The sequence below is a fragment of the Cucurbitaria berberidis genome (assembly GCF_010015615.1).
Source record: "Cucurbitaria berberidis CBS 394.84 unplaced genomic scaffold K460scaffold_7, whole genome shotgun sequence".
Lineage (NCBI taxonomy): Eukaryota > Fungi > Ascomycota > Dothideomycetes > Pleosporales > Cucurbitariaceae > Cucurbitaria > Cucurbitaria berberidis.
This window is the reverse complement of record NW_024468941.1, coordinates 514,152-529,240: the sequence shown is the minus strand read 5'-3', so window position 1 is coordinate 529,240 and position 15,089 is coordinate 514,152. Positions and strand designations below refer to the sequence as shown.

The 15,089-nt window shown below is 51.6% G+C and overlaps 5 protein-coding genes and 1 non-coding gene across 6 annotated transcripts; 3 read left to right on the top strand and 3 right to left on the bottom strand.

Annotated features, from left to right (window-relative positions):
- Window positions 1–330: 330 nt before the first annotated feature.
- Window positions 331–3,001, bottom strand: K460DRAFT_371480 (vacuolar sorting-associated protein-like protein). The gene is made up of 3 exons (XM_040934361.1): window positions 2,864–3,001; window positions 1,217–2,658; window positions 331–1,166 (listed from the first exon to the last, which is right to left on the bottom strand). Coding segments are annotated over exons 1-3 (1,935 nt in total). The 5' UTR covers window positions 2,865–3,001; the 3' UTR covers window positions 331–674.
- Window positions 3,002–3,340: 339 nt separating this feature from the next.
- Window positions 3,341–3,427, bottom strand: K460DRAFT_t73. Its single transcript has one exon. It is a non-coding gene; the product is annotated as a tRNA-Tyr (tRNA).
- Window positions 3,428–3,504: 77 nt separating this feature from the next.
- Window positions 3,505–4,456, top strand: K460DRAFT_359970 (uncharacterized protein; the record flags this gene model as incomplete). Its single annotated transcript, XM_040932238.1, has 2 exons — window positions 3,505–3,523; window positions 3,573–4,456. The coding sequence occupies 2 exons, from the start codon at window positions 3,505–3,507 to the stop codon at window positions 4,454–4,456; spliced, it is 903 nt and encodes a 300-aa protein (XP_040782830.1).
- A 575-nt stretch (window positions 4,457–5,031) lies between these two features.
- K460DRAFT_371475 (acyl-CoA N-acyltransferase) lies at window positions 5,032–5,943 on the bottom strand. Its single transcript, XM_040934360.1, has 2 exons — window positions 5,752–5,943; window positions 5,032–5,628 (listed from the first exon to the last, which is right to left on the bottom strand). Exons 1-2 carry the CDS (start codon window positions 5,871–5,873, stop codon window positions 5,166–5,168), a joined length of 585 nt encoding a protein of 194 aa, XP_040782829.1. The 5' UTR covers window positions 5,874–5,943; the 3' UTR covers window positions 5,032–5,165.
- Window positions 5,944–6,147: 204 nt separating this feature from the next.
- Window positions 6,148–10,043, top strand: K460DRAFT_399249 (Rft-1-domain-containing protein; the record flags this gene model as incomplete). Its single annotated transcript, XM_040936233.1, has 3 exons — window positions 6,148–7,615; window positions 8,220–8,387; window positions 8,464–10,043. 3 exons carry the CDS (start codon window positions 6,148–6,150, stop codon window positions 10,041–10,043), a joined length of 3,216 nt encoding a protein of 1,071 aa, XP_040782828.1.
- Window positions 10,044–11,486: 1,443 nt separating this feature from the next.
- On the top strand, window positions 11,487–14,783 carry K460DRAFT_359968 (NAD-dependent glutamate dehydrogenase; the record flags this gene model as incomplete). The annotated part of the gene is made up of 3 exons (XM_040932237.1): window positions 11,487–11,830; window positions 11,880–14,586; window positions 14,640–14,783. The coding sequence occupies 3 exons, from the start codon at window positions 11,487–11,489 to the stop codon at window positions 14,781–14,783; spliced, it is 3,195 nt and encodes a 1,064-aa protein (XP_040782827.1).
- Between the last annotated feature and the right edge of the window lie 306 nt (window positions 14,784–15,089).

Genomic DNA, 15,089 nt, shown 5'->3' with positions numbered 1-15,089 from the left:
GATACAGGCATCAACGCTCTTGACTCGGGATTCGGACGACTCTCTGAAGTCATCTAGACATCACTCATTACCAACGGTTTCTACCCTGTAGTCTATGACCCTGGATAGGAGCCAGTCACACCAGTATAAGCAAGAGTGAGCCTTGAGCTATTTTCATCACTTGTATAGGTACCCTGCGCTCGACGTAATGCTCGATCATCACCGCCGACCGCTTGGGGCAGGTGTGCCATTTTCTCTGCTTCTTCTTCCCAAACATGAATCCACCGATCATCGACAGGGCGCGAGCAAGTTGGACTTGATGAGACGTGGCGTCGACGTCACTCGTATATCCCCTGCATCACTACGGCCAATCTTCGCCCGCCTGACCTGCCGACAGCGCAGTGTATGGCTGCACGTGATAGCTTTGGCAGCTCAACAATCATATTCCTGAAGACGAGTCTGAAGCAAGCGAATAACAATGTTCATGTGCTACAATAGGTATCTCGAAAAGACATATCGCTGCAAAATATAGTACAGCAGTACGCGTCGCTGTGCAAAACGCTATGCTTTCGTGTCGAATACTCCATCCAAACGCCAAGCTCCGTGCCGCAACATATCGACTTTGTTCCAAACGTCGCAGTTTATATACGCATCCTCTCATTCTCATGTCTGTCTGCGGTTGTCCGCTCGTCTCTTCAGGAAGCAGAGTCATATTCTGCGCCCCACACCCTCCTCGCATCATCCTCACTCATCTCTTCTCCCTCCCCAACACTTTCCCACCTCTTGATCCTCTTCGTCTTATCCCCAATCCATCTCTTGAGCACGCACTCCCCATTCCCTTGGCAAATTTCTTGTCTGCCCAAGTTTTTGAATCTGGGGCCCAAAGGTCCATTCACGTAGTGATACTGCCCTAAGAAGCGATATTGTCTGGCATCGCTAAGGGGGTAGAACTTGTCGCCCCAGTGGCCGGCGAAGTAGAACCAGCTGACGGGTGCGGTAGGGTGAAGGTTCGAGGAGAGGAGAGTGTCAGATTGGTAGTGGTAGGTGAATGAGTACATGTTTTGCACAGGGTCCCAGAGAGGACCGCGGTCTGTTACGTCGTGCAGGATGCCGCCAGGGAGGACGTAGGGGTGGACACCGGGGGTTGCGTACATTGCGTGTGTTCCAGTGGCGGAGAAGCCAATGGGCTGAACAATGTCAGTTTCACAATCAACTCATTGAGATGCACTAGACTTACCCGCTTGCCACTCTTTTCAACGGCGTCCCACGTGTATGCCTCACCAAAGCTATGCTCACTGAAGAATACGGCTTTCGGCTCACAATCCTTGAAGCGAACAACCGTGTGCTCCCAATCACCCACATGGTTGCCGAACCGTATGTTGAAGACAGCATTTCCGAGGTTGTAGCTGTAGAAGAAGAACCAGAAAGCGTCTACGACACCATCGCCCTTGGGCACAACGATGAGCACTGCAGGCGCATCGCTTCTACCACCTACTACCTTCTTGCCCGCCAACCTGCGGTGACGATTGCGCAGTTCTGGTTGCCAATATGGGTCGTCGTCATTTACAAGCTCGTCGCCTTCAGGCGTCGCGGTCGGGACTGGGAGTCCAGGAGATGTCAACACAGGTCTAATGCCACCCTTGTCCTTCGTGTCTCCAGGACCTACGTGCCACCAGCCTGAATTTTCGCCATCTTTGTCCTCTTCGTAGTGACCATGTACAGCATCATGCTCAGCCCGATCGTCGTCATCGTCATTTCCGTCTTTCGGTACATTGGGAATGTTCACTTTTCCGCCCAGCCACTCTGGACGATCCTCGACGTTGTCATCACTTTGCAGGTATACGAATCTACCCCACCTATTGAGTTCTCCGAGATCCGTCAGATTTGGATGATCCTGAGCTGCTTGCAGCGCAGTGTAATTGAGGTGTGGCGTGGTATGTATCAGATGTTCTGCGATATCGCCTGGCCAGTAATCTTCTCCGGAGTAGAGATGGATGAGGGGTGCATGTTTTAGAACGTAGTCTGGTATCTCACGCTCCTCCTGTGCTTCCCAATCATCTGGCAGGTTCCGAGCATCATTCCAGAAGTCTGTCAAATCTATCTTGTCACTATTTCGAGTGTCCGTGTCTGTGGCGTGTTGCTTCTGTGTTTCTGACTTGGTGGTCCAACCCGCCCGGTTCAAGTGTGCCAGACCGCACAGTCCAAACCAATCGCAAGCCTTCCGGTCCAGCCACGAGTGGGATGATGCAACCCATGCGATGTCGTCTGCGCGTTCGTCGGAAGGTGTGAGCTTCGTGAAGAGAACGTTCTGGTATATCTGGGAGAACGAAAAGAGTCCCAAGAATGTACCCGCGGCGGCGATTGCGGGTTTCCTGCCCTTCATCTGAGTATCCGGAACATTCGATGGCGTAGCAGCACCAGGAACGAACGTGGGAGCTTGCCCCGACGCTTGTTTATGCGAAGAATAGCTTGTAGGAATATCGATGGTAGGTACGATGTGTTTGTAGGAGGCGTCCAGCGCAGCACCTCGTGTCTCATCGGGCGTCTGAGAGGTGTGTATCGCTACCTCAGGATATTCAGGAATGTCGACTAGTGATATGGAGGGCGTCGGAATTGATGACGGCAGGAGCCCTCGGAGCGGGACCTGCCCGCCATGCTGGAGGTAGGGCACGATAGGCACTGATCAGTTAGCACGAGATTCAATACTCGAACAGGAAGCGCCGTTGGCCAGTCATGTCCCCGCATGCAATCTGAAGCCGATACTCCAGTCGGAACTAGATGGTGTAATCATAATCGTGAAAATAACGAGAGAGCGGCAAGGGTGCGGAAGTGACGGAGAGACTCATGATGACTTGGGTCGGATATGCGCGGAGCTGTCACTTACTAATTGACACCTAGGCGACCCTGCTAGCACCGACAGCAGATTTTGAGGACGAAAACTACACCAGACAAAAGCTCGATTCAGTGCAGTATAGGTAATTGAAGCATGCAGGGGGAATCTGGCCTCTGAAGCACCGGCGGGGATGCAGCTCGGGAGTCGCAAGCTGACGTCGCGCGCCGCTAATAAGCATGGGACCTCGGGCGGGACTCCCCAGGAAACTTGGCGGCTTTGGCGTGCATGAGCGCCGCGTCCCTATCGATAGGCACATGCGGCGACTGGATTGTTGCAGGACAGCGTCGAGCTGTTTAGGAGGGAATCTACTCACCTCGTATCGCTGGAGAGTGAGCATGCAAAAAGCCAAGTCAGCCTTCGAAGCTTCAGTGCAGCTTGTGTTACTCCGTAAGGGAGGCGCAAAATGACAAATCGTCGACACCAGTCCAGTCAAGTCTACTGGGTTTATGGATGCAGCAAAAAAGTTGTTCTCCGCTCCCAGAATCGAACTAGGGACCTTTCGATAACAATATGCTATTACAGTCGAACGTGATGAACCAACTACACCAAGCGGAGGAATACAGCTATGAAGCCGTGCTCGGTAACAGGGGTAATCCTGAATGATGACTTGTTTGAAGATTGCAATACCTATAATGTTTTTCACTGCAGCAGGTTAGCAGGGCTCTCCCTTGCACAAAATCTCTTTGACTGCATCGTCTAGCTTGGTCGCGATTTGGCGCTACTTTATCACTTGTATCTACCCCACTTCTCCCGCCTCATCGTATCTGTACACTTTTCCACTCCAGCATCCACCTGTGCCCTATCATGGCCCATGCAGACGACGACGATCAGTGGGAGTACGAATATGATGAGAACGAAACTGAAGACTTCTACATCCCCCTCGACCTGTCCAATGTCCCCAGCGCGCAAGTACCCATGGTCTCGCAAGGCAGGCTAGGGCACCCGACATTACTGAAAAGTAGACTTCGAGCGCTCAATGCACAACGAGGCCAACCGACAGAAATTCCAATCGATAGCTCGAATGGTCAAAAGCCGGCTACCATGGGCGAAGTACAGATCATTGGCCTGCATACTCCTAATCCGCTAGTGATGTACAATGGCGAATTGCTGAGTTGCCACTGGACCTCGACTATCGGAAGCGACATGTTCTTCGTGAAGCCCGATGCGAACACGGGCGACCTCTCCGAGCCTTTGAGAACACTACCGTCGGTGGATCTGCTGGCCATGGGTTCCGCAAAGCTGGTCGCAAAAGTTGGTCGACTGCGGCCGCGGGACGACCTGATAGACGATACTGTCGACGCGCAGCCTGCAACTGAGTCAACCGGCTTTCCTAGCAACGTCCAGAATGTCTCTGCCCTATCTTTGGAACAACAGTCCACTCCCGAGCAAGCGCAACCAGCTCCAATGAGCTTCCTTGAGAGGCTAAATCAGGTGAAGGCGAAAAGAGGTGAAACGTCTCGTCTAGCCGTCTCCAACACGCCTAACGGCTCCCATCTGATATCCGAAGAAGCTGGTGAGGATAATCGCCCGGCAAATAGAAGTGCGTCACAATCGCCGGGTGACACGGCTATGCTAGGAACATGAATCAAGAGCTGCGAATCGAAGCGTGGGCGATCCCTTTTGTTTCACTAAAGACTCAAGGGTCAGATCGGGTTCCACGGGAGATCAAGAGTTGCCCAGGTGTGATGGACAGAAATCGCGTATGGGCAGGCGGCAACAGCTCACGTGTTCCTTCCCTCGCGCCTTCTACTTACATTCCCAAAATTCATCTGGACGCTGAATCCGCAGGACAGGCCTTGTGGAAGTTCGTCTCCTTTGCACGGTTTTCTAAATCCCTGACCCAATCGCCTTCAGTCGTTCACACTATGATGTACCACTAGAGGCTCTGAGCAGGCTGGACCGACGAGCCCATCGCCAACGGAAGCGCAGAATGATCGGGTACACAATCTATCAACTAGGATAGGCAGAGATATATGGCCATAAAGATCACTTGAAAATTGGCATGTCGCAAGCCCAGGGATGGAGCAGGGGCAGCTTTGTAGCCAAGATTTACAGAGCTATCTGGGGTCCACTGAGGAAAAGATGAAGACGCTCGATAAAAGCTGTAAACATGTAGAAGTCTGCTCATGTCAAATAGCGAATTAGCATCCAAGTGCCAACAGTATATTTTTGGAGATCGAAAAATCTATTAATGAGATGTATGAAAGTAGCAGAAGCGAAGGCCATGAAGCTGCCCTGAGTCTACACATCTTAGGTCCCTGCCTCTTCTCCGCGAATTGATCGTCAACCCAGTTTACGTCCCTTTCGGTGTCACCTCAGTCTGAACTTCCGGACGATACATCCTATAGACCAGCGTATCTCTCCACCCCAATACCGGGTTCTCAAAGTCCTTCTCCCTCGTCTCATGCAACTTGAAGCCCACCTTGCTTAGCACGTTCTGGCTGCTGACAAGTTCCTCATCTGTGTGTGCCTCCGCATACTCGAACATCTCGTGCTCGCCGCCGGAGAAGTGCTGAAAGAACAGCGGCATGAAGGCACGGAGGGCTTCAGTCGCGTAGCCTTGACCCCAGTAGGAGGTATTGAACATGTAGCCTATCTCGGGGGCTCGGACCGCGCCTATGAGGCCGATGACGCGTGGGGAGGACTCGGAGGGAGCGTGAAGAAGCTCGATGGAGAAATTCCAATTGATTTGGCTATCAAAACAACCCTGGATCCAGGCCTTCGTCTTTTCTAAATCGTCGGACACTAGAATTGACCTATTCAAACGTCAGCTCGGATCTGTGCAACTTAGTGTAGCTGGATAGCTTCAAGCCCTCAATAATCTCTAACTCGAAGCTGTAGAGATGTATGAAGACATCTAGCCCATGCGCAGAACTTACGTGTGTTTCATAACCTCCGGGTGCTTGCGCATCAATAAAATGTCTTCGGCATCTTCGATAGCCAATGGTCTTAGGAGCAACCTCTCAGACCGAACTACAATCTTTGGGTCGACAACTACCATCTTCTCCAGCTTCCACAGTCAGAGTCGAGTAAAGAGCCATCTTGCAGCGTGCAGTGCGCTGTGCGCTGATGGAGTCGGGTCGAAGCTCTCATGCAACAGTCTTAAGTGAGGCAACGAGCTAGTCGCTTTAGGTCGGGTCGGTGTCCGACAACAAACCACAGAGCTCTGCTTCACCGCATCAACAATCACGTCCAATCATCATGACTCCTTGACCGGTTTTCAAACTTTCATCTCGAAGCTATCGATCTTTCCCACTTGAGCTGAGGTGCCAGCCATGTCAAATTCAATTCTTTCCGCCTCGGCCAAAGGAGCCACATTTCTAATTCTCCTGCAGGTGGCCTCACGAGCGCTTACATTTGCGGTCAACCAAGTCTTGTTGAGATTTCTATCTCCAGAGCTTCTTGGTGTGTCAGCTCAGCTTGAACTGTTCTCCATCTCTGTGCTTTACTTTGCACGTGAAAGCTTGCGAGTAGCGCTTCAACGCCAGGCGCACGGAACTCAAGCTGTCGTCAATCTATCGTATCTTGCGGTTTTCTTTGGTACGCCATTGGCCTACCTCCTCGCCCTCCTATGGCTCCGTTCAGGCACGCCAGATGTTCCCTACTTCGTGGAGTCTCTAGTCATCTATTGCCTCGCTACCTTTATCGAACTTCTTAGCGAGCCAGCATTCTCGGCCGTGCAGCAGAAGCTGCTATACAAGATACGTGCGTCGGCTGAAAGTACTGCTACTTTACTTCGTTGCTTCGGAACATGCGGATCGGCCATTCTGGCCAGTCGATATAGTGTCGACATTGGAGTTCTTCCGTTCGCTATCGGTCAGTTGACTTACGCTCTGGCACTCTTCGTTGTGTACTTTTACCAGACTTGGCCGGTCGCGAAAGCTGATGGCTTCTCCCTCTTCCCGGAAAAGGCTCCCTTAACGAAGGAGAACTCGAGTTCAATGAACTACTTTTCGGCTCCTCTTCTACGACTCACAGGCTCTCTTACTCTCCAATCAGCTTTGAAATACATTCTTACACAAGGAGATTCCTTGCTGATTACGGGACTGGCATCACTTGCAGACCAAGGTGCCTATGCTCTTACGTCTAACTACGGAGGTCTCATTGCACGAACGCTCTTCCAGCCCATCGAAGAGAGTAGCCGTAACATGTTTGCGAAGCTTTGTGCAAGCGTAGAGCCACCATCGACTGCTAAAGGAGCGGACAAGTCAAAGGCAACCAAAGAACAGAAGCAGAACCTTGCTCAAGCCTCAAATGTTTTATCGACGATTTTGCGCCTCTATGCGATCATCTCCTTGTTTGCAACCACATTAGGACCGGTATTGGCTCCTCATCTACTCTCAATTGTCGCTGGCGAGAAGTGGTCCGCAACTTCCGCCTCAAAGGTGCTTTCCACATACTGTTTCTATATACCTTTCCTCGCCATCAATGGCGTAACCGAAGCCTTCGTAGCTGCAGTCGCAACGAACAAAGAGCTATACGCGCAGTCTGTCTCCATGGGGATCTTCTTCGCACTTTTCGCGGGGAGCGCCTGGTTTTTCATCGGTCAACTAGAGCTAGGAGGCAACGGTGTGGTTCTTGCGAACATGGTCAACATGGGCTTGCGCATGGTCTGGAACACATGGTTTATCAAAAGGTTCTTCGGACAGAGAGACATGCAGTTCAGCGTGCTTGAGACGCTGCCTTCGCTCACTGCTTGGGCCCCTGCTATCATCGTTCCCACCCTGATGCGAACACGGCCAGGTATTAGCTACCTTGGAAGATTTGGTGTACTTGGAGAGTTAGTCAGTATGGGTGTAGTCGGAGGGCTCTATGTCCTACATGTTCTGTGGTTTGAGCGAGGTTTCTTGCTTGACTGTTATCGAATGCTACGTCCTGTCCGACCTACTCAGTAATCGCCGAGCTCGAGATGGGTAGCTATTGTGGAGGAATCAGCATACTAGATCCGTTCAGTTACCTGTCTAGTTTCCAGTTTAAGAGTGCGCACACTTGAGCTTTTCCGACCGCTTCTAACATGGCTGGTCGAATCTTGACCAGACTCCAGAAATATGACCTGAGTATCTTCCGCCATTTGTTGCGAACACCTCCACATCTATCGAGAAGAAGGTCCTTGCCTGATTGGCCGCGCTTTCCACTAGCGTTCGAATTTTCTAGTTCTGCAAGTACCACACCAACCAACGTCATTGCGGGCACTTGCTTCTCACTAAAAGATCTTACACATCACGAGGCGCACCCAGTGCTATCTTTTAAGTAATCGAGGGGTAACAGAAACTCATCAACCGCATAAGCTGGGGGTAATAGAAACATCATCAGACTTGGCTTCCGCACTAAACGCTAAACGCACCAGGGTTAAACAAAAGCCGCAAAATCGCGCCATCGAAGTCCGCGGCTCGTACCGAGACCTCCGCCTGCCTCTTGGCTAGTACATGCAATCGGACGCCCTTGTCGCAAATCCGGAGAAGTAGCATTCCGCGAGATGGCTGGCTTGGACAAGTCGAAGTATTACCATGGCCTGGTAGACATGGGAAGCAATGGCGTTCGATTTTCGATAACAGATCTGTCGCCAGAAACACAGCGTATCCTCCCAACAGTGTATCTTGATCGTGCCGCTATATCGCTCTATGATGCCCAATACGAGAATGGCCATGCCGTTCCTATCCCAGAAGCAACAATGGGCCAAGTTATCAAATCTCTCTTGCGCTTCAGATCAACTTGCAAAGACTTCAACGTCCCTGAAGAGCATATTCGAATTGTTGCCACGGAAGCCACCCGCAAAGCGATTAACTCGGAAGACTTTCAGAACAAGATCAAGGAGGCAGTTGGATGGACTGTCGAGCTTTTACCGAAGGAGATGGAGGGCAGAATTGGAGCGTTGGGTGCAGCAAGCTCGTACGAGAATGTCAGGGGCTTGATGATGGATCTGGGAGGAGGCAGCACGCAGCTTACGTGGATCACGACGGAGAACGGCGAAGTCAACATGAGCGAGAAGGGCAGTGCAAGTCTACCGTTTGGTGCTGCAGCGCTCACACAAAGACTAGAAGCAGCAGGCTCAGTCGGCAGCAAAAGCTACCGAGCATTGGAGAAAGACGTCGTAGCGGATCTGAAGGCTGCTGTCAAGGATATACAAATACCTAGTCACCTTCTTGAGCGTTCCAAGTCTCCCGAAGGGCTCCAGCTTTACCTATCAGGGGGCGGCTTTCGCGGTTGGGGCTTCGTTTTGATGTCTGAGCACTCGATTAGACCATATCCTATTCCGATCATCAACGGTTTCTGGAGTACGACCGATATGTTCCATGATACGCAAGCTGTTCAAGCAGCTGTGCAAAAGGAGGACACGCCTGAAATCTTTCGAGTCTCCGCCCGACGTGCAAGTCAGGTACCCGCAGTGGCGTTTCTGGTCACTTGCCTGTCACAAGCATTGCCGAGCATCATGGGTGTGCACTTTTGTCAGGGCGGTGTAAGAGAAGGGATACACTTTGCGGAGATGGACCCTAGTGTGAGGAAAGAAAGCCCTCTGGTCGTAGCCACAAGGCCATATGCCCCAACGTCAACACAAGAGCTCGTTGGAACCTTACTCGAGGCTAGTCAGGCTCCACCGATAGGTGGTCAAGGTGCACCGTTCAGCAGCACTCTGATTACAGCTTTCGTGCAAGGCATGTTTGCGCACATGGCGCACGTCAAGGATCTTCGCGGTGGAGCAGCCCTTCGAAGCACAACAACAGGTATTTTTTCTGCTGCACATGGTTTAAGCCACCAGCAGCGCGCTCTCCTCGCCATTTTCCTCTGCGAGCGCTACGGAGGATATGGTTCCATCAGCCCAACGGAACAGGACTTCTACCGGCGGATACTGCAGCTAGTCCCCGAGGGCGTGGAATGGTGGTGTATGTACCTCGGACGGGTTGCTGCCGTACTAGCAAGCGTGTATCCCGCAGGTGCGGTTAGAGAGGAGAGAGTCAAGGTGAAGGTGCAATGGGGGATTACGAAGAAGGATAACAAAAAACTGCACATTGATTTTGCGTTTAGCAAGCAGCCGGATGAATTGGATGAAGGGCTGAATGCAGCTCTACGGAAAGTCGAGAAAGCGGGCAAGAAGAAGAACTGGATTGACGGCAGTGGGTACAAGATACTACTGACAGTGAACGGGCGGGAGTACACTGGAGACGAGAAGTAGGAGAGATAGCAAAGGCTCGATATGTTCTAAACTTGGCGATTCTGAACACCAAGCTGGAAATAGATAATTTTCAATAAAGCCATTGTCGGGCAGCGATGGTACATGACCATCTAGACTCGGCGACAGTGGCGAAGATCGTGAATTCCAGACCTGCCAAAACACCGTGCGACATGTTCATTGACACATCAGGGGCATCGCAAAGACATCGTGACTGGCAAGCGGTGTGTCGCCACCACTCGCCATGGCCATTGCACGGGTCTTGCGCTGCAGCATCGTGACCTGCCTGGGCTGGGATGACTCCGCTCAACGACCGAGCAGAATCTATCGTGAGTTATTCTCGTCTAGATGCTGCCCACGTGCAGCCCCAGATCCAATGCCAAAGAGCCACGTACAGCCACAACAGGGACTACTGCGAAATGGCGCCAAGGATCGTGAACGCACGACGCGTGGTGAATGGAGCTCGGAGGCGGTTGCAGGTTTGTTGGGTTGGGTAATAGCAACCACCGTTTGTGTCCAAGCGCATGGGGTCAATTGCGCGATATGTTGTGGATTGCGGGGTTAATTGGCGACGAATGATGAATTCGGCAGCACTGCGAAAACTCTGCAGGACGTTTGAGGCGCCTTTTCAGGTCATTCTGGTCCAGGGCCAGGAACTATTACGTGGTGAGGTGCATACTAGCGGCATTTTTCGATTTTCCGGGGAAGCTTGCTCGGCTTCCAACGGCTCCTCAGGTACGCCCGTCTGAACGGACATGGCAAGATATAAAGATGGGCGTGTTCGCTGGTCACTGGAAGAGCTCCATATTCCAACTTTGGCTTTGGTCTTTCAATCACCTTGCCTCTAATCTCTGATAATTTCTCATCCTCTAAACGCCACGCTCCCTTACGGTAGCCCACACACTCTCACACTACAATCCTTAAGCCACTGAATCGCTCCGGGCTTCCCTCAAACCCCCAAAACATTCCCCAGTACCCAGTCGTCGTCCTTATCGCGGCGGTGTAACCAAGGGTTTCAGCTGTACCTCTACAGATTGTGGCGTTACCTCGTCCTTCTCTTGGTTGGATTTCCCGCTACGGTGAGCTAGCACTGCGTCATAATCCCTACCTAAAATAGCTGTGCTCCAAAGAATGTGTTAAATGCCTCTTTTGCCATAATCGGCCACTGTCTCGACTTGTACCTTCTCTAATTTCTACCTTTAGATACGTTCGCACCCTCCGCTGTAGGCTCGGACCTTGCTGCCCCTCCATCAGCCCCACCTTCACCCAAACCTCGTACGCTCGCGCGACAGAGCAAAGCCGCAACACGCGTCTTACTCCACCAAATTGCTCATTATTAGCCCACAAGTTCTATAGAGCACCATTCGTTAGATCGGTCGCCTCTACGCTCGATTAAAGCAGCAAAACCCGCCCGTTACCCGCACAATCGATCCTCATACATCCATCATGGCTTCTACACCCGCCAATGGAGCAGACGGGCTTCAGCTTCCACACAAGCTGCTACAACAGGTTGGCCGCACGCCAGACCGACAGCCCTCGCCCCTACCCTCACATATGAGCATCCCAGGCTCAGGACACTCGACACCCCGAATTATACCACAAGAAGGCTCAGGTGGTTCAGGCTATGTGGCTCCCGTATTTGAGGGCAAAGAGAAGCAAATGGAGGCCGTTATGGACGGCGTCGAAGAAAAGGGCTTTGTGCCTCCAGAGCTCGTCGAGTCGGAGACGAGGTGGTTCTACAATGAATTGGGCATCGACGATATGTACTTTGCAACTGAGACGGTAGAAGCGTGAGTATCCTCTGCCACACTGACGAGTTCGGAGCTGACGTCTAGCTAGCGTTGTGAGCCACATCCATTCGCTGTACGCCGCAAAGGTCGCAGCATATGCGAGGGACGACAAGCGTCTAGAAATTCGGCTGGACAAGGAAGCTGCAGACCATGCAGTCTATATCGACACTAGCAAGCCCGGTGTATCAGTCATAGGCGGCCCACAATACGAACAACGAATCGGCAGGAAATACTTGAGCATAACCAAGGGCGGTGCGGCTTACCGAGTGGAGAGTTTCCGCTCCGAAAGCACACTGCCAGGCAGTGACGAACAGCAATTGCGCTGTTACTTCATCTACCGGTGCGACTTCGTAGACCCTAACGCTAGCGCGACGGAAACGAACATCGAAAAGGTTGGCGACAAGCGTTTCCTACAAAAGGCCACTGCCAATACGAAGAAGATCTACCAAGAAGTGCTGGAGGTTGCTGTAGAGCGAACTGGCCCAGTTATCGAGTACTTCGACATCCAGGGATCGAGAGACAAGCGCATGGTTGTAGCATACAAACGAGGCAGCGCCTTGGGCATGTTCAGCGCTCTGAGCGACCTTTATCATTACTATGGTCTGACGACGTCGCGAAAATATGTCGAACAATTTTCCAACGGATACACGGTCATGTCTTTGTACCTGCGCCCTCTACCAGGAGCTGCAGGAACCAAGTTTCCACCCATTGAGGCATCGATCCATCAAATCACCAAGGAGGTTTCCCTCTTGTATTGTCTCCCGCAGAACAAATTCCAGACCCTGTTTGCTACGGGCAGACTGAGTCTGCAAGAGACTATCTACGCACACTGCGTGTGGGTATTCATTACTCACTTCCTCAATCGCCTCGGAAACGAGTACACTGCTCTGGCGACGATCCTAGACCCCGAAAACAGTGCGCATGCTGAACTTCTTTCCAAGTTGAAGCGAAGATTACGTGCCGAGACCTTTACTGCCGACTACATCTTCGAGATCATCAACACATACCCCGGCCTAGTCCACAGCTTATATCTCCCATTTGCGAAGACGCATTATGTCCAGACTAGGGGAGAGGAAGATGACTTCCTCCCGACGCTGAGTTATCTTCGTCTAACGGTCGACAAGGTTCAGACCGATACAGAGTTGACGGACACGATCAACAAGGCCGTTGTCAATGACCATCATGAGATGGTCATGACTGCTTTCCGCATCTTCAACAATTCTGTGCTCAAAACGAACTTCTATACACCTACGAAGGTGGCCGTCAGCTTCCGTTTGAACCCAAGTTTCCTCCCACCTTCAGAATATCCCCAGCCCCTGTATGGAATGTTCCTTGTGATTGGTTCTGAATTCCGTGGTTTCCACCTTCGATTCCGTGACATCGCACGTGGTGGAATCCGAATCGTCAAATCTCGAAGTCAAGAAGCCTACTCGATCAATGCACGATCAATGTTCGATGAGAACTACAATCTTGCAAACACGCAGCAACGCAAGAATAAAGATATTCCAGAAGGTGGTTCTAAGGGTGTTGTTCTTCTTGACTTCAAGCATCAGGATAAGGCCAGTAATGCTTTTGAGAAGTACATCGACAGCATCCTGGACCTTCTATTGCCTCCTAGCAGTCCTGGAATCAAGGACCCTATCGTTGATCTCCACGGCAAGGAAGAGATTCTCTTCATGGGTCCCGATGAGAACACTGCTGATCTTGTTGACTGGGCGACTGAGCATGCTCGAGGCCGAGGTGCGCCATGGTGGAAATCTTTCTTCACCGGAAAGAGCCCCAAGTTGGGTGGCATTCCCCACGACCACTACGGCATGACAACGCTATCCGTCCGAGAATACGTTTTGGGTATCTACCGCAAGCTTAATCTCGATCCGAGTAAGGTTCGCAAACTACAGACGGGTGGCCCAGATGGTGATCTTGGATCGAACGAGATCCTACTCAGCAACGAGAAGTACGTCTCCATTGTGGATGGGTCTGGTGTGCTCGTAGACCCAAATGGCATCAACCACCAAGAGCTGCTGCGTTTGGCAAAGGGCCGTAAGATGATCAACAACTTTGATGTTTCCAAGCTCTCAGCAGAGGGCTATCGCATCTTGGTTGACGATACCAATATCCGACTACCAAATGGAGATTTGGTCTACAACGGTACGACCTTCCGGAATACCTTCCATCTTCGCAGTGACATCCACTACGATACTTTCGTCCCCTGCGGTGGACGACCTGAATCTATCGATCTGACGACAGCGAACAAACTCATCGTCGACGGCAAGTCGGTGATCCCGTATATCGTAGAGGGTGCGAACTTGTTCATCACCCAGGACGCCAAGCTCCGTCTTGAGAAGGCTGGTTGCATTCTGTACAAGGACGCTTCAGCAAACAAGGGCGGTGTAACATCTTCGTCGCTCGAGGTTCTGGCTTCGCTATCTTTCGATGATGAGAGCTTCGTCAAGCACATGTGTGTTGGAGAAGATGGCAAGGCCCCCGAGTTTTATGATCTCTACGTAAAGGAAGTGCAGAGGACCATCCAGAACAATGCGCGCCTCGAGTTCGAGGCCATCTGGAGGGAGCATCAAGCTACCGGCCAGCCTCGCAGCATTTTGAGTGATACGCTCAGCAATGCCATCACGAAGCTGGATGAGGAGCTGCAGAACACGGATCTGTGGAAGAATGTAGAGTTTAGGCATTCGATCCTGAAGGAGGCGCTGCCCAACACCTTGCTTGAACAGATTGGATTGGATAAGATCATCGAGAGGGTAAGTCATGAACACAGGATGCAGATGATGAAACAGAACTAACTAGTATCAAGGTGCCCGATAATTATCTACGTGCCATCTTCGGAAGCTATCTCGCCAGTCGTTTCGTCTACGAGTATGGCGTGTCGGCCAGTCAGTTTGCCTTCTTCGACTTCATGAGCAAGCGGATGGCGAAGGGAAGCACAGCCGCTCACTAGTGACTATTGCTGCGACAAGGCAAAGAGATGTGGTATTGGGAATCAAGTGGCGTCTTGATAGGAGAACCAAAACTTGGGGAATAAAATACATTGGGTCTCATACGGGCGATCAGAGCAAGGAAGGTCCTCTGATGGCAGTCACCGTCGGCAATTATGGGATGGCATGGGCGGCGCTTAGGTATCCCACAGGGGTTGATTGATTCCAGCGTGGGCGGTTATTTGGCCGTACCAACGATAGACGAATACACAATGGTTCACACCAAGAATAATCTTCAGCGTAGAATGTGTGGTTCGGCGCTTACCAGT

Coding starts and splice junctions, on each gene's coding strand:
- K460DRAFT_371480 (XM_040934361.1), bottom strand. Junction 1,167..1,216: donor TTGAAAAGAGTGGCAAGCGG/GTAAGTCTAGTG, acceptor GACATTGTTCAG/CCCATTGGCTTCTCCGCCAC.
- K460DRAFT_371475 (XM_040934360.1), bottom strand. CDS start 5,873: ATGGTAGTTGTCGACCCAAAGATTGTAGTTCGGTCTGAGAGGTTGCTC. Junction 5,629..5,751: donor CCGGAGGTTATGAAACACAC/GTAAGTTCTGCG, acceptor ACGTTTGAATAG/GTCAATTCTAGTGTCCGACG.